Source organism: Aythya ferina (genome assembly GCF_964211825.1).
Source record: "Aythya ferina genome assembly, chromosome: 1".
Lineage (NCBI taxonomy): Eukaryota > Metazoa > Chordata > Aves > Anseriformes > Anatidae > Aythya > Aythya ferina.
In genome coordinates, this window is record NC_140296.1 from 145,990,476 (window position 1) to 146,012,053 (window position 21,578).

Consider the following 21,578-nt stretch of genomic DNA (forward strand, 5'->3'; position numbering starts at 1 on the left):
GGGTGCAGCAGCAGCCCCAGCCTCAGAGCATTGTTGCTTCTCTCTCTGCTGTCTCATAAGCTCTGACAGCACAAGGACTGCAAAAAAAAAAAAATGCATAGCTTGAGGAGGCAAGGGAGAAATAAACAGGAACAGATGCAGCCATCATGTATACCTTTCCTACCATTATAGAATGGATATAAAAGTGATCTAAAAGCAACAGGAGAGAACTTTGTAGAGGAGACACCAAGTGTCTCCTTGCAGAGAGGGCAGTACTGGACCACCAGGTGGTTGGGCTTGCACATGGAGTAAAGAGATAGGCTCCAAAGTGTGGGGCACAAGAAAACCCATTTGAGGCGCAGGAAGAAAGTATTTTTCTTACTGTTAATAAAATTATTATTTCAATAGTGTTTATTTCATCTTTGTGACTTCCTTTTCTAATTTATCTTTTTGTGTCTGTTTTATAATGTACATATTAGTATACTAATACTTGTATGTAAGTTGTAAATAAACATACATATTCATGCTCATTTTTTATTTTTTTAACATTAGGGGTGCACAAACAAAAGATTTTGGAGACCACTGGTCTAGAGAGCAGGAGACAGACAACTTTTAAAGATACAGACTTACTTCTATTTGGGCTATCTTCTACTAAATTAAGAAAAAACATTTATTTCAACAAATTTCATGTTTGTTTCTTTAAAAATATTGATTTTCTTTTTCCATTTCCCACATTGTTTCTAATTAGGCAGAAGACCAGTCATTCTTGTCTGGTTTGCTATCTGGTTTGCAGGTTAGGCACACAACTTTTGAAAGCCAGTTTGTTAAACAATCCCTTCTACTAATTCCATATCAAAGGATATTCAACTTTTTAAAGAATATTGTTGCACCCTGAACTCCCATCCTATTCCGTGTTGCTAATTAACAGTATTATAAGCACCTAACTCTCGGGAAAGAAGCACAGTAGCAATATGTTTCCTGCACATCCATCCAACAGAGGACAACTTGCAGATATTGACTTTATTATTAATATTATTTTCTATTATAACTCCAAGCATCTGTCTTGAGCTTACCTGGGAATATTTAAAAACACTATACACTGGAACTTCAGCTCCTGGATCTTTGGAGTCAGGTCTGTACCATCACACTACAAAGCCAAAGTGACAGAGCACAGAGAAATTGCTGAATGGAGCCACAGACAAGAGAAGTGTTGCTGCTTTGTAACAGCTTTCCCAAGACTTTCCTTGGAATGTGTTGCAAATGTCATGCTCAAAACTGAAAAGTAACAGAGCCATTAAACTCTCACCTCACTCTTTCTCCATTCCCCCTCTTTCCAAAATACTATGACACAATTTCCTATACTTACCACAACTTTAACGTGCTTGGATAAATCTTTTGAGCTTCTTTGCAGAAAGTCTGAAAAGGCTGCCTACAACAGAAATAAGAGTAGGAATCATCATCGTCTTCTCTCCTCTATTTCCTCATTTCTTATCCCACCGAAGAGCTTATAACAAAATGCCATTATTTTGTCAAACCTATTCTTTCCTGATCTCAGGAAATATGATTTTTTAAATATATATATATATATATACATATACACGCGAGTATATATATATAGTTATAGTTATAAAACTTATAATACTTCTCCTTTTGAAAGGTTAGCAAGAGAATGTCCTTGGGTAAAATATGATCAGTACTGTATCCAATACTGTAATACAATCAGCACTCTCCAACAGACATGTGTCATTGCCAGAAAGAGTACATGTGTATTTCTAAATTGCAGCAGGCAAAATGAATCAGTACAAACTGCTGGTGTGAGAATGGAAGGGAGAAAGGATACAGTAAAACATTCAATAATATAAAATAACATTATTCTGTAAAATGAATCACAACTCACCCCTGCATAAAACATTTTATTTCTAAATCGGCTGTTGAATTTCTCTGGATTCGCTTCTGTGAAAAGATACAAAAGAAAAATATGAACACCTTAATAAATTGAGTAGATTCCATTGTACTTTCAGATTTTCTATGAACACTATAGTGCTTTCAGCACATATCACTCAGTAAAAGTATTAACATGAATACATTTTTCTCGTGTGAGGTTCCTGCATCTGTGCCATTATCTGCTATCAGATTCCAAACATTGATATTGAATTCTTCCCCTTTCCTGTACAGTGAAAATAGATGGAAACATGAACAAAGGGGTAACAAAAACAAAACCAGCTTGTTTAGCACCTCTCAGACTATTCATCTCAAGACCCCTCCATACCATCTGTGAGACTTCTGTTTTCACCAACATAGAACAGATTTCTTTAAGAGTTATCAGAAACCTATGAAACACTAACCCATGCTCCAAAGCAGGACTAAACTGTTAGTAAATTATGAGATGAAAAATAAATTCTGATGCATTACAAAGAGGATATCCAGAAAGGTACTCAGGAATTGCCATCTCTACCCGAGTATTCCTGCAGCAAATTATGTGGTTATTCCAAAACCTATTTAAAGAGCTGTTCGTTTGGATTAGACTCAAAGGGATAGGGAATTTTAGTAGTCCATTAGTAACACCAGTGCAGTGGTTAATTATTCTCACAATTAAAATAAATCTGTGGATTTTTTTTTTCTTATTTTGAGTGTTTCTGGCTTCTACTGCTAACTGCTAAATCTTATCATATTTCTCTGTCTATTAGATTAAAAGGCCCTCAACTATCAGATATCTTCTCCCTGAGTAAATACTTATGGGTGGTGATTAAATCTCCTCCTAACCTTCTCTCCGATAAGCTAAATGGAGCTCCTTTGATCTTCCAGTACACAGCATATTTCTCAGAATAAAGGTCACTTTCATGCCTCCCTGGGGACTGCTTTCCAAGTCTGCAGCATCCAGAGGTTTCAGAAGCAGTTCTTATGATACTGTATACAGCAATAGAACCATTCACCTACTCTTGCTCAGTGATTTTCTAGCAAAATCATCCAAGAAATGACCTTAGTCCTTCTGGCTAAAGTAGAACACTGGTATAAACACTTCCAAATTACTTCATCTCAAATTATTATTTGTAACAACTCATCTAGTTCTCTTTGAAGTCACTACATCTCACAATATAATGCTCCATTTCATAAGAGTTACGTTATTTCTTGTGTGATTGTCTGCCCCATTATTGTATCATGCATTTGTTCTGTTGTGCAGTCAGGGTCACCTCTTCTTAAAATTATTCATTTAATTGCGTAAGTAAATCTCATCTTTTATTCACTTACTGAGCTGACAGCTCTACAGAAATTCTCAGAACCCCATGCTAAGAAGTGGGTGGCTCCCAAATGCTCAAGTGCCCATGCTTCATGTTCTCTGATGTGGTTATTCCCAGTGGCAGCAGCCACCAGGGTACTGACTCTTACACAGATCTTGTGACAAATATTGACCTGAATCAAAGCCCCGTTTGGAGGCAGCTAAACAGAAAAGGAGACTTTGTGAGGCCAGGGACTCAGCAGTCTTTCAACATACTAAACTGCTCCTACCATTGGCATGGCAGATAAACATTGGCAGGGAGGAAAGACTCTTTCTACCAAGCTGAATAGAGCCTAAAGTTGACTAGAGTGTGATTTCGATTGTAGAAGCAAATCAATGACTGCATATCCAAAGCTCACACCATCCTCACCCTTCAACACTATCAATGTCAACAGGGATGAAGTAAAATGCATAGTCCCCGCTCCACCAGAGCATAAGCATAACAAAGGGGGAAACTGTGGCTCTGGAGAGTTGCTATCCAGAATGCTTCCTGTAGAAGCAAAGCTTGGAGCCAACCCTCAAGGCTCAATCTCATTAGTCACAAGAAAAGTGTAGAGGTTGCCATGGAAATAGCCATGGTCACATACAGGTTCCTCTGAGACACTGCAATCACTGTTTAGTTAAAATATAACAATTTAGCAATCTCCATAGCATAAAATGGCCTGATAGCCTAAGAGTTCAAATCAATCTTAATTTATTTTGGATTTAGGTTTTCTGTGTTTTTGTTGTTGTTGTTTGTTGGGGGGGCGGAGGGGTTGATTGGTTAGTTTTTGTATGTTTGTTTTAACGCTACATGTGATTACAAATGTTCCACATAAGAAACTGCATACAACCACCTGTCTTATCGGGCCAAGTGCAAAGAGATCAAAATCTGTTCTGTATTGCTTAATTCCACATGAAACACAATAAAACCCATACATCAGCAACACCTCCAAAGCTATAAGCTTTTCTCTCTCCTACAACATATAGGAGTGACTTCATATCTTTTAGCATTCAAGAGGGTAAGGAAACACTAACAGAATGACTTGTGAGAGCATGCACTAGTGCTATGAAAAACTCTTCTGTCCATACATACCCACTCACAGATAGACAGCTTGCTCTGCCAAGTATTTTTCACCCACATAAATTTTTAAAGCACTGGCATCTCTGGAATAACATTCATTCTTTATAGGGCTCCATAACTTCATTATTAAGTAATGCCTCCATTAAGTGAGAAAGTAGCCGTGCATTTCATCTATACAGTATATTCACATTCACATTAGCAATTCATGTTGATATGCATGCACACACAAAAAAAAAAAAAAAGCATACAGCTGTCATCATTTCATTCGTGTGCCCTTTTATGCCCCCTCATTATTATTCCTAAAGCTTGAAGCAGTCCTAAACATTATAAAATATGCATTAGCTTATTCCATCATGTACTCTGCTCTTTATTTAGCAAGGCATTCAGGTGCTATCTTTTTGTTTTGTAATGACACTGATGATATGAAAGTGAAGATAAGGGAGGCTGCTGTTCAGAAGAAAAACATGAATATGAAGCTGAAATGATCAAAAAGTGAACACAGGCAATTGGACAAGGTCTGTTTATACAAGCATGCTTGCCTAAACCATACAAATCTAACAGTTCACATCACTCCAAGGTCTACCTGTTAAGCCACGTTTGGATTGTGTGGTAATAACTGCCATCAGCAAGGGGACAAGCAAGATTCTGCAACAGCTCAAATTGCTGGCAGTTCATTAAAGCATTTCATTTGCAGAGATACCTTCTGGGTCTGTACCAAGTCCAATGACATTATGTTATACTCATCCGTAGGTAACAGTTGTGCATTTCTAGATCAGCTATCCTCCTGCTACTTTCACATCCTCACTGATCTTATCCTTTCTCCCCCTTCACATGGCAGGAAAAACTTGCACCTGGCTTGCATTTGTTCTTTCTGCTCTTATTCTGACACTTGTATGTCAGTGTAAGCTGTCTTTATAATTGTATTTGGCATCTCCTTTAAAAGGTCAAGAATATGAAATCTCCCCATTTAGCCATTTTACTCCAGTGAATGCCATTTTTTCTTGTACTTTTTTTATTTTTAAATCACAAAATCCCTTGGAAACTCATGATACAATCATTTCCTTGCTACCTGTGGTGTGTACCTTGGGTTTGTATGTTCCAACACTCTTTGAATTATAAGAAAGCATTAAATTCAAATCCATTTGTAATTCATAAAATAACTGTCCAAGGTTAAAAAAAAAAAAAAAAAAAAAAAAAAAAAAAAAAAAAAAAGCTCCTCTTACCTCTAGATTCATGGAACTCCAGTGTAACATGTGCATCAAACCCAAGGCTGAAGTAATTATTGAAGACACTGAGTGGAAGCTATAATTGGATAATAGAAAGACATGTAAAAATAACACAAATTAAATATTCCGTGACACACCAGGCACTAACTATTTTAAATCCGGCACCTCATGAAAAACTAAGGAAATGGAATACATCAGGGAAGTGTATGCAGAAGTTGTTCTGAAGCCTAGTAATAGCTTGTGGAAGATATTCAAATACAAAAGCCTAAAGAACACAAACACATCTACAGAGTTTTATGATCATATAAGTATCTTTGTAAACACATCACAAGGTTCTTCATTTATTTTCTCATTGAGATTTCCCTGAACATTACTCCACTTAACATGTCAATACAAAGGTTTTCCTAATTGCTGGCACTTCAAGCTCAGCATTGCGAATGAAACTCAAGCTGTGTTCTTCCTGCTTCATATATAACCAGGAGCAATGCAAGTCCCAGACAAGAAGGCCTAATTCTACTGAGGATGCATGAAGCAGGGAAGAACGCATCTGGCCTCTTCATCATTATACTGACCCATCATGGCCATAGAGAGATAAAAATAACATCCAACAGATAAACTGGAAATTATAACTGAGAAGAGGAAAATGGTGCACAGAATCATTTTTTGATGATAGTGACACTTTCAACATCTCCAGTCCAAATGACGTACCACTACAAATGTGATCCCCTCACAAAGATTTTACTGTTCTTCAACTCTCAAGGTACACTAATGGAGATCATATGGAGACCCCCACAAAAAGATGTTAAATCTAAACATACACTACTCCTTGCTGAAACGAAAGGAACAGTTGGTATCCATCAGCAGAATCCTAAGGAGTATAATTCTACATCATTTTTTAGATGTGCCTCTAATGGATGGTGGTCATACTATTCCTTCTCCTGCCACCTCAGGTTAACTAGAGAAAAAACAGTGACCTTTTAGATAAGATGCCATGGGGGTTTTGCCAGAATTTGGTTCTTGAGATAAATGTTTGAAGTCTGAGAGTATAACAACAAATACGATGGCTGATACGCATTATGGTTCACATGTCACTGGAAGCACTGAGACAATAAAAGAGCAAAAGGTGAAGATGCAACTAGAAAATTAAAAAGTTTTGGAACTTCCCCACTCATACATCTTATGGTGTATCTCAAAAATCCTCTTAAGCATACTATAGTGTCCCTGGGAAAAAGAAGGCTCTAACCTTACGAGCCCCATCCTCCAACTCATCCTGCGGTAAATCTGGGTTGCGCTCAACCTGGAGATTCCACCGGTCCAGCTGGACAATGGTTCCATCTTCTACATGGCACAGGATCTTGGACACTGGTTCATCCGTGTAACCCTGGCAGTGGAATGAGTGTCACCAGAATATCAGCCATGGATAGCCAAAGCAAAGCAAGTTGTTCACCAATTACCTGGAAGACCTCCCTCTTTTCATGCAGATTTAAAACAGTGGACAAACGTTCTTTAGAACACCTCAAAATATTGCTAAATTTTGATATATGAAACATTTTGAAAAACTGTTGCTTAGGAACATAAGTCTTGGACAGGCATGGTAAGACCATAATGAGAAGAACCAGAGTGTGTTTGCCCTTTATGAAATAACTCCAGTGTGTAGTCAAGGATAAATATTGAGAGAAAAAAAAAAAAAAAAAATGTTAGATATATGCTTAAAATATAAATCTACCTATTATTCTCAGTATTTGGCCTGAAATACCAGACAGATGCGTCTATGCCCACTCTTATTACAACAATTACATCATTAATAATTCAAGCCACCAAACTGGAAATTGAACTGAGCTGTTGTGTGCAAGTGAAGCAGACCTTGCAAGAAGCCCCACCAGCTATTTTAGCCAAAAGGAAGTTCCACACTACTACACTATAAATAAGAGCAGCAAGTTGAGAACCCACATGTAAGGGTAACCCCAGTCAGTGCTTACCCCACCCCAGTTGAGGGTGCGGGCAAGGTCATTCCCAGTGCCAAGTGGAAGGACAGCCACGGGAGGCTGGGGGTTGAGCTGCAGTTCATCTAGGATGGAGAGGATCCACCCAACCTATAAAACCAGAAATGCAAAAAACTGTTAGTCATGATGATGAAGAGGGAAGCAATGAAGGAAAAAAATGCATGTTTTAGTTGTATCCCCACCACACAAAAGTTCAAATAAAGCAAAAAAGAGAAGGAAAAATTAGGATATCAGAAATTTAACTGTACAACTGCCCCATCCAAGGTTTTGCCTTCCAGAGAGCTAGTAAAGGAGTCTTCATGAAGCTCCTGTGCAAGCAGAAGCAATAGGATGTAAACACTGGCTATTGTTAAAGGCACACAGAGGTTCTAAGGAATGTCAATAGAGAAGTTGCTATTCTTAAGAAATAATAGCACGTAGAACCATGCCAGGTATTTTTAAGGCTGCCTAAAATTTTTCTTAAAAATATAGTAAGTTAAAATTAATGAAGAGTGATTAACAATGAGTTAGGAATAATATGGACAGCTCAAGCAAAATATTTTAAATTACCCTTATGCTAAAGGAAACTAAAACTTTGAGAACTGCCATGAAAGAAGACTCAAGAGATGCTTTAGAGCAGCATGGTATCTCAGAGCATGTCCTGGAATAAAAGGTCCCAGTCAGCTCAAGCACTGATTCACCCAGAGGTCTCCCATTCCCCAGATAATTCATACCTTAGTGCTGAATTATTTCACTGTGAGCAAAACATAATATAAATATATATATATTGATACAGGACTTGTCTTGATAAAAGATGAGCTAAACTATAATGCTGAGGACTGACCACTGTGGGTTGGAAAAATGAGTCTGGATCTTTTGCACCATAAGCCATTGGTTATTTTAGAAAGCTGATTCTCTCTCTTCCCCTGTTCAGGACTACATAAAACTTTTCAATACAAATCTGGCTAAAAGGAACAAAGTACCATAAATGTTTTGTTTTCTTTAAAAGGTAATTTCCATCAGTGAAAGGAGTGTTGCTGAAAATATTCTCAAGCTTTTTATGACTGAAATTCTTGCTCTAAGAAAATAGCACCATTACTTAGGTTAATTCTCAACTTAAAAAAAAAAAAAAAAAAAAAAAAAAAGCAGATAAATATAAGGGGAAAAAAATATATATTTTTTTTTCCTGATACCAGTGTTCAAAGATGCCATCACTACTGAAAATGTAAGGTTTTAAAAAGACATGAAACTACTGACTTCACCTGGAAAGGACTTCTCTTCTTCCAACTATTATTTCTGTGATTTCAAATCTTACCAGATTGTCAGAGGTAAGTAACCTTCTAAAAAATAAGTCCTCTGGTATTGAGAATGGGAGAGAGTAGAGACTTATATAATTCCAGAACTATTTGAAGAGCCCTTTGTCATTGTCACTGACTTAATCCATACATCTGCACCTCCATCTCACACTGGGACAGGTAACATTACAAATACCAAACACTTTTGTAAATGCTTGTAACTGATAAACAGAAACTTCAAATTACTAATTTATATTTACAACATTGCTCTTTAATTTGAGGTCATTTCTAAACCTTGTTTTATAAAACATCAAAGATGTTTTATAGTCAATGATGAAAAAGAGTATCACTTCACTCTAAAAGGAAAGCTCCTGACTGCTTTGAAAGCTTACACCCTAGAAAGGAACAACAAGTAGCGATAATGGAAAAGTTACAATAAATTCTGACTCACCTCAATAATGCAAGATAACATCTGGTCTCATTGAATATTCACTAAGTCCATTTGAGCCAGATTTCTCATTTCTAGATGTAATGGCTTTGGGAATAGCTAGATATTAATTTGCTTCAAACTGAGAAGCAGCAAAGGTAATAGTCGAGCGCTGCTCATACTAATGAGAAGGTGCTGCCCCCTGTTGCTTGCAATGCTCAGTGAAGAAAAACCAGGATGCTAAGATTCAATATAGTTGTATTAATTTCTATTTTAATTTTTTCAGAAAAATAAGGTTTTCCTCCTATTAAAATTCTGGCTTCCTCAGACAGCAACTGCAAACACTTTCAGAAACTGACTGAAAACCTCTCTTTTTTGCAGCTAATACCTCTTTTTTTGCAGTAATACCTCACAGGTTTTTCAAGGAGTGTTCCCAGTTCAGTGACAGTAATATCTTATTGTCCCAGGTACCAGAAAGATGGCATTCAAATCACATTTTTTCTTTATTCTTTCAGGGGAAGCACTAGAATTAATAACCTTTACATCTGGGGGTTTAAAAGAACCCACAGAAGCTGAACAGAAGCTTTCCCCAGAAATTCAAGCAGAGAGTGTTTCAGAGCAGGTTCGGCTCACTTATTAAAAACAAACAAAAATAAATAAAACCAAAAATTATATCTATATTAAAAAAATAATAATAATCTGTTTAGGTGCCCTAAATATCTTCTTATATATATATTTATATTTATATATCCTGGCCAACCATTGTACCTTTCAGTCAGAAATGCATTTTATATGGTTATGAATATTATATCTATGTGGTTATGAGTATTATATCTATATGGTTATGGTTATATCTATATGGTTATGAGTATTATCAAATGTTATGTCTGGGGAACTGAGCTTCACAGAGACTAAAGGTCAGTTTTTCAACTGTATTTTGACACTCAGTGGCACAGAGTGAGATTTATAATATTCTTAAGTACTGGCAAGATTAACACAGTTGTAATTACTTCATTATTACTCTTGGCCTCCAGGCCCCAAAACTGCAAGAGCCTGTCCTCATCTGAAGGTGCCTAAATTCTTTAAAGATCTGATCCTACTCACCTATCCAAGAACACATAGCAATCAATGGCAAGGAAACTACTGAACCTAAATCTTCCAGATTCCAGGCTGATAGTATGACCACTTCCTCACAGTGAATTTTTAAAGAAAGTGAGGAAACTTGAGGCACAGAGACCCCATTTGACAGTACTTAGACATCATGAAGACAACAGCAGAACATGACAGAAGTTAAGATTTAATGACCCCCAGACACTAATTTAACCTGTTAGATCCTCAGATCTGTGCAAATATTAAGAGAAAGCCAACAAAGAAGGTCTTTATTTTGTAAGCGTTGCCAAATCTTAATGCGTAAAGCAGACAGAACCTAGGACATTAGGACAGAATGATATAGCCCCATCACTAAGCAGGCCAGATCACATAGAAAAGACGAAAAAAAAAATTAGTAGATTTAATAAATGTAAGGTAGGTTATCTAGCTCTGCAGGCACCACAAGGTGGGAAACCCATGACTGTGACCCCTTTCATCTCTCGGCAATGACCAAAGGACTGCCAGGCACTGGTCACCTACCGTCCCATCCCCACCACAGGCCAGGATCCGCAGGTTTGGCACTTTTCTGTACAGCTCCAGCCTGGTCGAGAGAGGGGAAAAAAAAAAAAAAAAAAAAGTGAAAAAAACAAAAAAGTCAATAGAACAATGCAAGTAATATTTATGCATTTTGCTGAGTGACAGTTTATCAGCCACTTATTTCTCTCTAGAATATTATCAGTGGCATAGAGTGGAGGTAGAAAAATAAAATTTAAAAAAATGAGATGAGGCCTTCTTTCACAGCTAGACAACCCCTCCTGAGAAGTATTTTATCTGTTTAACATGGGAACATGTAGTCTGAAAGGCCAGATGCTCTTCTCCCTCTGGAGATGATAACACCTTGCATTGTCCTCTTATCCTAAGGCAACAAATGTAAACATTGGGGTTTTTAAACCAAACATAGTGTTTCTCATCAGGGCATGCTGAGCTCTATTTCTGAAGCGTTTAGAGCATGACAGCTCCTTCAACTGATAATTGTATTTCTTTAATACCATGGAAGGCAATACCACCTAACAGAGCTCCTTCTCTGGCTATCTGATATAAGATACCAAAAGGAAAGCCAAAAAAGGCCTGTTCTATCAGTTGTGTGAAAGAGAGGCCTAATTAAACATCTCCCAGTGGAGGGGATACATTCACAGGTAGAGACATAGTGAACTGAGGATCTAATTCTCCTTTAACTCCATTACACAACTCTGAAAACCATAAATCTACTTGAAAGCTTCTGTACATCATGAGAACAGAGGCAGGTGTTTCAGCAGGAAAAAAATAAATAAAAATGAGTGCTTTAGAAGTATGAATAGCAAACACTTGGTCCATTCATATAGGTAAATATATGATTTTAAATTATCAGTGTCCTTTTGTGCTGCCTAGGTTGTCAAAATATCACTGAACAGATAGTTAAGTAAAGCAAAAATCCTTATCTCAAATAAAAATTATCTCAAATAACTTTTAGCAGTGAGAATCACCCCTTTAAAGACAGGTCCTCCTGAGGGACACTCACCCTTCAACCACTGCCCAGATAAGCAGCATCAGATAGTCAGCAAAGGGAAGATAGTTGCATGCTGCTGTCATCTATGGGAATATAAAAGCAGCTTCACCCCTTCATAATGATCAGCCACTAGTCAATGGTCAGGCACTGTGGGATCCACAGCACATAGACTCTACTGAGATTTAGGCATAGTGTACTGTTGAGTGAACTCCCTACTTCAAATATATGAATCTGGTCACCCGTGCAATTGCCTTCAGTTGGTGCTCTGATGTACATTTTAAAGCTGTAACTATGAACAAGATTCAATGACGTTTTCCTAATACATGATTTTGTATTAAAGGATAGCCTTCTACAGGTTTGTCCTTCTTCTCTTGTAGACAGAATTCTTAAAACATTATCTATGTATCTGCTTACAATATGAACAGGAGATCATGTAGCATCCTTTATCTCTGCTTCTGTCACTTGCTGTGGGCACTCCCAAGTCATTTAACAAAAGGAACAACGATCAAAATCTGGCCAATAGAGGGTGCTCCTTGACAAATGTAAAAGATTGTATCTCAATAACCAAGCTGCCATACCTCTCATACATCTATTAGAATGGTGTATATACCATCCCCATCTTGTTTCATATGAACTACCTTTTCTTGAATATTTTCCTTCACCCACAATACCAGAACATCAACTCCAATTGGTTGTCTCCACATATGTATATACATATTTATTTAGATATACATCTTTATACATGAGGATGGAATTTGCAGACAACACAACAGAAAAAATGTAATAGAAGTAACCTCCTATTTAACAGATAACCTACTAACTTGTCATAGATAATTTGAGTTTGAAGGAACTTCTAGTTCAGCTCCAGCTCAAAGCAGAGTCAACACAGATCAGACCATGTTTCTCAGGGTTTCATCAAGCTGGGGCTCAAAAATCTCCTCATATGAAGAGAACCTATTCCAATGGGTAACCGTCCCCACAGTGAAAAAGTCTTTCATTATATCCAGATGGATCCCCTCTCATTTCAAGCATCTCTTTTGACAATTTGTCCACTGTTTCTTGCCCCTCCTGCCATGCTGCTGTAAAGCGTCAGGCTCTGTCTTCTCAGTAGCTTCCTCATAGGTATTTAAAACAAGTGTTAAGACCCCCAAGCCTTGTCATTTTCATTCACATGATTAAGGACCTTATCTGAAGTCATTTTAAGGGCTTAACTATACTCTGAAACTCTGATTCTAGATAACATATATCAGCATCATTAGTCTACCAATCTATCCAAGTTAGATGTTCATCTGCTTTCCTGATATAAAAAGAATTATGGTTCACATGGTGAGTGCTTGAGGACTTACGCATCTTTTGGCCCTTCCTGAGAGAGATCAAAGACTTGGCGTGGATTCAAATACCACATAAATGTTTGGAGAATCTTGGTGCCCTGGGAAAAGAGAAAAATTGAAGGAAGGGAAATTATGAATTGTATAATGATTATTAGAATTAATAGTGCTCATTATTCACTATATTTGGACTGCTTTTCCTTCCTCTGTGCTTTATAATGCAAAAATAAACCAATAAAAATACAAAATAAAAAGTGGTGTAGCCGATGACCCCCCAATAGAGACCCAATAATTCATGCAGGGTGCACATGTATACATATAAATTGAATTTAACCACACAGATCACTAACAGTTCGCAAGAACAAGAACTCGGGTTCAGACCAAAGATTCATTTCCTACAGAAACCTGTTCTACCTCTGACCACATGCAACTATAAACCTCTGTTATCCCACTCAGCCTCAGCCTGCAATCCATGACAGCAAAACGATGAAAAAGCTTGCAGGCAAAGTCACCACAGTGAACAGTGTCCTACCCAACATCCAAGCAATTATGCTTCTTCAACATCCTCCATCACCACCATGAACACTTATAACTGTAAGCTTCTACTATCTTGTGAAGCAGAAACCAAGGACTCTGTGGGCAGTAGCTGCACCACTGCTCCCTCAACTTAGTGCAGATTGGTCAACCTTTCACCGAAATATCACCTGGTTCTATAAGGTATACTACAGGAACAGAAGTGATTTATTAAATGCCATAACAATGTGGCATTTCACATTCATTGGGCTTTCCTCATAAAATTACATCATATTTTGCATAAAAGAAGTCTAAGACCGTTCACCAGGAATCTAAAATTTCTGTGGAAAGTTGAGTTCTGAAAACTTCCAAAATAATACTTCAGATTCCTTTCGGCTTGAGACAACTGCTCATATGTTCAAGTATCCTTTCCTTCCACTTCAATAGAATTAGATGGAGGTATAATGGGCATTCAACAGCAAGCACTTCTTTTAGGAGACTGCAATTCAGTTGCATAGAGTTCTTATTCATAATAGACTGAGAACTATTCTTATCTGCAGAAACACTTATTAGACTAAACCTTACCTGGTTCCCTCCACTTTTTGGATTGACAAAAACCAGCAATGGTTTCATGAGTGGAGAGGAGATAGGCTTTATCACAAATGGCCGACCTTTGTTATCCTAAGAAACAGAAGCAAGAAATAACTTTAGTAAAAGCTACATAATGGGTAAACTTCCCTGGCATAACACATGCAGAAGACCCAAAACTACTTTGGGTGTTGGAAGCAGCATAGCCATGATAATATGGTGCTCAGCTGAGACTAAATGTATCCAGCTAAGACAATTTAGTAAGAAAATAAGTAAACCTAACCATAGGACCATTAGTATGATTTTTTTCTCTGTGGCCCAACGTCAAATTTCACACAAGCAGAATATCTCCAACTGGAGATCAACCAAGGGAGACATTCTCCAACTGGACCTGCAAACCACCCCCAAACTGAGACCCTTGCAGTCGATACACTCACCATGGATTTCACAACCCCATTTTTACAATCCTGTTCCACCTAGTTGAAACCAGGTGACTAAGCTGAGTCTTTTACACCCCAAGGGAATACTGTTTCATTAGTCTGGTGGTAGTCCTGGAGTCTGCTATGTTGTTTCTTGAAAAAATTAATTCAGCAAATAAGAGACTTCTCATGAGTTTTTGACAAAATATGTCTTTTCTCACAACATATTCAGTAATATGAAATTTTGCAGTAAAAAATAATATTTTTTAAATATATATATATATAAAAAAAAAAGTGAAAAAAAAAAACTTTAAAATCTGCATTTATATATTCAAATAAAAGGAGACTGGTTTTCAAAGCTCTGAAATACTTACTTCATTGCCTCTTTTGCTGGCTTTTCTTTTAAAAGATGTTCTCTTCTTTCGTCGCGTTGAAGTCTTTAATGAGTTCTATGTTAAAGAAAAAAAAAAAAACAAAACACATGAAAAGCAAAACAAAATTGAGAAGACAGGCACAGACAGAGCCCCTTTATGAAGCTCTTCCATGCATGTCCACTTGGAGAATGATAAGAGTATTTGGCTCATGCTCAAGATTTAAATCACATGCGCTGCATGCTTTACACTTCCACACCACCGTTTATGGAGAAAGCCACACACGGAGACCAGACTGGTGCTTTGGAACTGGAAACTTTCCCACGCTGTGAGGGGGGAAAAAGATCAGATGCTCCCATAGACTCACATAACACCACATGTTGTACCTGCCAACCCTCCCAATAGGGGTAGGAGACGCCCATTTTCCCTTCGGGGCTCCAGTCTCCTGCCCAATCAGGCTCGTCTCCTGGTATGGAGACCACCTGCATAAAGATGTAATAAAAAACATGATAAATGAGATATTTTTCATGTTTTTTTGTGTGTGTTTTGGTTTTTGATTTTTTTTTATTTATTTATTTATTTTAGGAAAGAAAGCAAGTTTTATCACTGGCAACCACTATGACTCAACATAACATAGGCACTATGGTGTATGATGCTGGCACTGCAGAGATAGTTCCAGCTTGTCAGGAAGCTTGTGTGATCATCTGGTGAGGAACAGTGTGACCTGTTAACATTTAAGGATTTGTGGTTTTTGTTTGTTTGCTTGGTTTAAATAATATCACTGAACCACAGGGAGAAGGAGGGGATGGAATGCAAAATTGCTTGCATTTTTGCAGAAACTAAAAAAACCTGCAGCTAATCCAGGTTGGTAATAGCCTACTTAATAACACTGAACCATAAAGGTCTTCTGGTTGATAAGAACATACCAAAAAAGGAATTATTGTTTTTCCTTAAAATGTATTACCTGATATCATATCAGCACGAAAACCTTTCCTTTTCCATATGAATGAGATTTTGTATTATAGGAAATAACGTAAATATTTCCCAAGTATTTCAGCTCTTAGTCTATGCATTACTAGGAAAGAAAGTAACACAGGAAATTAAAAGAAAGTTAATTGATTTTTTCTGGCTTCAAGAGGGAAGCAAGATCACTCAGCTCATCCAGAAGTTAATTTCTGTCCCAATGTTATTCAAAAGTGTATTCAAAAGAAATTAATGATCAGAGATCACCAAGCCTGTAAGTAGTGATATGTCCCTACTTAATCCTGTTCACTAAGCAGTAATGCCATTATGTTAATAAGAAAAGGTACTAGATTCTCTCTTGGTATACCTAACAGCTACTTCCAGAATTTCAAAACCCCAGTACAACACATCAGATGCAGAAGTTAGTGTTTCCTGGCTTCTCTGAAATGTGGAAACATTAACAGTTAATTTAAATTGCTAAAGACACTATCCTCTTCTTTTTCAACCAGACCAAGAGAAGCCTGCTGTAGAGCAAAAGGTCCCAAACTTTTTGTCACCTCCCAACTTTTCTTGTGGACATTGATGTATTCGTGCCTCATTGCTTACTGAAAATACTGAAGAAAATATGGCTCAGCAAAGCAATTCCTTGGTATTTGCCCTCTTATGTCATAGTTTGAGAAACTATCTAAGAAGGCATTCTTATTCTTCCCTACTCTGATACCAAGTGATCTTGAAAACATGATAAATCATGAAGACTGCACTGACCACAGAAGTGGATGGACAGTATCACCTTCATAGTCTTTCATTGCCCTACATAGAAGTCAGACTGAAGGTAGACAAAAGTCTTTATATCAGTATAAAGGTACAGTACATTGGCCTCAGAGCTCCAACAGGCAGCCGCAAGCAGTAGGGTTCTTGGCCTATTTTCTCAGCTGATTTCTGTTAAAGGATCCTCCCTGAAGTGGGGCAAAATAGGACAGATGAGAGATTAGTCTATCCACAGTTATATCTTCCCAGCTACCTGCTGAAAGGTCATGGGCATATCAAGACTTTTCCTTGTGCTCCAGTCTCTCCCGGTGTAAAATTTAAAATACTTATCTTATTGGTAATGCGCAGTGAACTCTACGGGCAAATCATAGCCTGTAACTCAAGTCAGGTATTATGTCAGGAAAGTACTTAACTGTACCACTTGAAGGACTGTACATGTTATTCTGCCTCCACAATAGAAGGCCAGTTAATCTTAATTAATTCTTTAATTAAGGCCAGTGAAATTCTTCTGGAAAGAGTAAAGATAGTTCAACAAAGTATTGCCTACTTCAACAAATAATTTAAAGACTGTTTAAGTGTAATTGTCATTAAATCCCATCATAGCATAACTCTTTTCTTGCCTATGGTTGGGTTGGGAAGAGGCATACAACTATATTACAGAAAGGGTTTTAGTCTAAGCCTCCATCATAATATTTTTTTCATTTCTACACTCAAAAAGCAATAACATATGTTACCACACAACTATGTTATTTTGCTTTTCTTTTTTTTTAGCATGCTTATGTATATAGTGTTAAGAGAACCTAAATCTTTGTTATAATAATGATAACTGCACATCTATAGCAGACGAAAGGCAAAAAGCTGATTAAACATATGCAGGTTCTCTTTGCAAACATGCAGAATAACAGCCAAGAGTAATCATCAGTCTTCACACATGGAACTGAAGAAATGGATGTGTACTACCTTGTCCACATAACAAGGTGATGAGTATTTTTACAAACATATAACGTTATTCAGCATAATACTTGATAGCAAAGCATACCTTTAACTGTGCACCATAAGTAAATCCTAACTTGCATCTAGAGAGGAAACCTCTCCTTTGTGGATGTCAGTTTGGCCATCTTCAAAGAGAGATTTTTGGTATTATTGCATGGTCACTATAGTTCTAAACAAGCTTAGCTAAATGAACAAAAGAATTAGAGTCCTTGCATGGTATTGGTTGGTGCGAGGGCCACAGACTATCTTGAGCAGATTTAATGAACCCATTCAACCTTTTCCTTTGCAACATTTCAGTCTTCACTTTCAAAGGCTTTTGACATGTTGGGTTTCAAATGATGTAAACAATTAACAGCTTCTGAGAAGGTCAATCTTGACCATCTTCTGGTTGTTCACAAACTGCAGTCGGGCAAGACAGCTGTAGCCAGCAATTGAGGAAAGAAATAAACTCAGAAGTATAAAGATTCACTAACACTTTTTGAAGGTCCTTGAAGGAGGAGTAGAAGGAGAAAATATGTTTACTCACCTTGAAGAGGAAAAATAAAATAATAAAATAAAATAAAATGGAATCTTACAGTTACTGCCTTTGCCTTCCCAAACAGAAGAGAGATGGAATTATTAAGTTCATCAGCCAGATGTACACCTTCTCATTGTCTTCTTTTCTCCCAGAGCATATGCACAGATAGTCTATTCCTAGCACTAACACCACTTGCACTACCAAGCCTGACTTATAACAAAATGCGACAGGTCAATAGGGTTGACAGCTTTCACAGACTAGAAGACAGAATTGATTTGAACCCCAGGAAATCAGAGGTGGTATCAAAGTGCTGCTAACACAGTACATAAATACTGGAAATCAGTAAAGGCATTACGGAATTGGCTCACATTCTGAATAAAATGAAATCAGTACCGGGAATTTTCCATTTATGAAAATGGGTCATTACAGACAGGGCTACCACCTATCCCAGAACTATTTGAACCATTTGTAATATTCTTCTTCTTGCAATCAATTGCTTGCAAGCAGCAAAAACTCCCCGCTTAGAAAGTTAAGGGTATAAGCAAAGATTTATCCTTAACCAGTTACATCAAGTTTTACTACTACAACATTGCTGGTAATCAGAAGGGGAGTATGCTCTTTATTCAAGTCCAATATCTGAAAGGTGGTGACCCATGTTGTAGCTAAGCATGTGAAAACATTTTTCGTAGCAGTAAAAAGAAAAATCAAAAATCAGGACAAGGATTTGCTAAAAAAAAAAGCCACCTTATTTGCTTGAAACTAAAAAACAATAAAAAGGATGAAGGCATGACTAAAATCAGCTTCATGAGTAGGGAATTCACTTCAGGAGTTGCCCGTGATCAATATGAGTAGTTAATTAGAGCTGAGAAAATAATTTATAACCAAAAAGCTTCTAGCCAAATTTACTCCAATTATGGAATTATGTGAAAAACAGATTGCTCATTACACATACTTATTTACTATCTGAATTTACAAAAACTTGAATATTGTGTTTGTATTATGTGGATTGAATGCAACCATAGTGTTCACCAAACACACATATAGGGTTAAAGGGGTCACAGTACACAGAAGTAGAGCTGGCCAGAAACAGCAGGAGGAAAGAAAACTTCCTAAAATAATAATGATAATAAAATAAGAGTAAAAGCAAACAAGATTTCTGCCAAAAATCTAAAGATGCATCTGAAAGATGTATTAATATTTTCCACAGCAACAGATGCATTCCACAAAACTAATACTGCACTGGGTATTGTTGTTCAGAAATGTTGTGGAAACTTGCCCATTCTCTGTGCTACGTATCATTCCAATTTATCTAAGGCCTCAGTTATTCAAGGTAAGATTTTTGCATGCTACTGACCATGAATTTCAAAGACTTGACACATGATGGGAGGGAAAATTGGACTGAAGTACTTCCTTTCCATTCATGACTCAGGCAGACAGAACTAATAGATATTTTCATTAAGCCTAACTTTTACAACATGCATTTAAAGTACTTTTTTCCCCATGAATTATAATTAACTAGATAAGATTCTCTTTTGAACTTTTCTGAAAAAATAATGGACAAGAAAGCAAACTGTCTAAAAATATTCTAAGAAAATTATCCTTCTTTGGGCAACCATCAAATCAGGAGAAAACTACAAGTGTATTTTTTAATATAAAAATAAGACAAATGCAAAATAAAAAATGCAAAAAAAAAAAAAAAAAAAAAAAAAAAGCAAAAATTAATAGAAACCCCCAAAATAAATAAAATAGACCAAAATAAAAGCTTAAAAGATTAAAGAAAGGCTTCTTAATTAGTTCAAATATGGATAATATTGTTTTTATTAGTTTATTTTCTTTTCATTAAAATTAGTATTTGTTGTTTTTAATAACCTCTTCCTGATTTTGTTTATAAATAAAGGTAACAGTAGTGTACTGTTGGCTCACAAAAAAGGGGGGGGGGGGGAGGAGGAGGGTTAGTAAGCTAGAAATTATATAACAAATTCAATAATCTTCCTGTTTTTGTAAGGCACTATACCAAAAAGTGTATGAAAGTCGCTTTTGTTCAGTGTGTGTTTGTCTGTTTCTTTCAGTTCTACCTGGAATCAAAACAACTACAACCACCACCTATGTCTTCCATGACAGAAATCCCCTTTTAATTTTTGGCCAGTTCTCTTTTGGATACCTTCTCTCCCTATTGTGTTGATTAGTGAATTAACCTCTCTAAAACATATCACATCCATTGCAAAGCTTTGAACTCTTGTCCTTTTTACCTGCAACTAAATGAGCATGTGGGCTTACTGCTAGCAGTAAGCTGATGTGAATAAGACATGATTGTTTAAGAGTTCTTTGATGAAAAATTCAGAGGCATGTCAGATCAGTTACAGTGAATTCTTACTGCAGTTCAAGTGAATGTTTGTTAACAGTTTTCCCTGTATTTGCTCAGCTCTATTTAATGGAGCATGCTTGACCTCCAACACAGTGTATTTCTTGCAGTATGCTAGCTGAAGTCACAGTTAAGAGGAACAAACCTGAGCTGCATTGCTCAGAACAAAAGTCATGTTTGCTGGTAATCAACCCAAAGAGGGAAACCTACTGATGGCTAGATGGAAGGGAAGGAGGATACGGGTTCATAGTCACCATGGATGTATGCTGGGTATCAGGGAGAGAGACAAGGTTGAATAAGCATGCCTTAGTGGAGGACTACTGAGTGCCGAAGCCAGGCTGGCCCTGTACAGCCATACAGCTTCAGAAACAGACAGCAGCATGCAGTTACCTGAGGTTTCTTCACCTTAATGATCCAGGTGGGAGGCACAATGACAGCTGCGTGAGCCCCCAGGGAACACGGCTCCTCAATGTGATGTAGCATGAAGCAGGTGACTTTGTTGTGAAACTGGAGAGAAGCAAATGAGTACAGTCAATAAGGAGGTCACGAAAGACAAAGGAGAAGCATGGAGAGGAAGAAGAGAATGACACTGAGAAAACTGGACCAATGCTCCCAATTGTGTCATCCTCAAGTTCACCCCCAAATCCTAGGAGCTTTAAGAACATAAAACTAAAGATCACCTTTCTTAGCCATGGTTTATACCAATGGGGAAAAAAAATCTCTCCTACATAGATAAACAAAGATTAAAGCTCATAAACCATCCTGACAGTGCTAAATGTATTAAAATCCCTTTGACTCTTTGAGCTGGCAGCAGTGTTGTGTTGATGGTAGGTAGCCAGTGACTACACTGGGCAGCAAGACTCTTCTCCTGG

General features: G+C 37.2%; 1 protein-coding gene across 8 annotated transcripts in view; it reads right to left on the reverse strand.

Moving 5' to 3' along the window:
* Positions 1-21,578, reverse strand: part of DGKI (diacylglycerol kinase iota) — a gene marked incomplete at its 5' end in the record, with an annotated part of 213,446 nt that overhangs the window by 93,888 nt on the left and 97,980 nt on the right. For 4 of the 8 annotated variants that reach the window (XR_014685744.1, XM_084497768.1, XM_084497767.1 and 1 more), the window contains 12 exons: positions 1,053-1,126; positions 1,346-1,408; positions 1,877-1,932; positions 5,543-5,621; positions 6,789-6,926; positions 7,525-7,638; positions 10,879-10,939; positions 13,231-13,313; positions 14,311-14,406; positions 15,107-15,181; positions 15,490-15,585; positions 21,097-21,213. Coding sequence is in view for 7 of the 8 variants with exons in the window: in XM_084497768.1 (XP_084353894.1) it covers positions 1,053-1,126; positions 1,346-1,408; positions 1,877-1,932; positions 5,543-5,621; positions 6,789-6,926; positions 7,525-7,638; positions 10,879-10,939; positions 13,231-13,313; positions 14,311-14,406; positions 15,107-15,181; positions 15,490-15,585; positions 21,097-21,213 (1,052 nt within the window). The remainder of the gene's footprint in view (positions 1-1,052; positions 1,127-1,345; positions 1,409-1,876; positions 1,933-5,542; positions 5,622-6,788; positions 6,927-7,524; positions 7,639-10,878; positions 10,940-13,230; positions 13,314-14,310; positions 14,407-15,106; positions 15,182-15,489; positions 15,586-21,096; positions 21,214-21,578) is intronic. The other 4 variants (XM_084497769.1, XM_084497773.1, XM_084497771.1 and 1 more) reach the window with 3 other exon arrangements.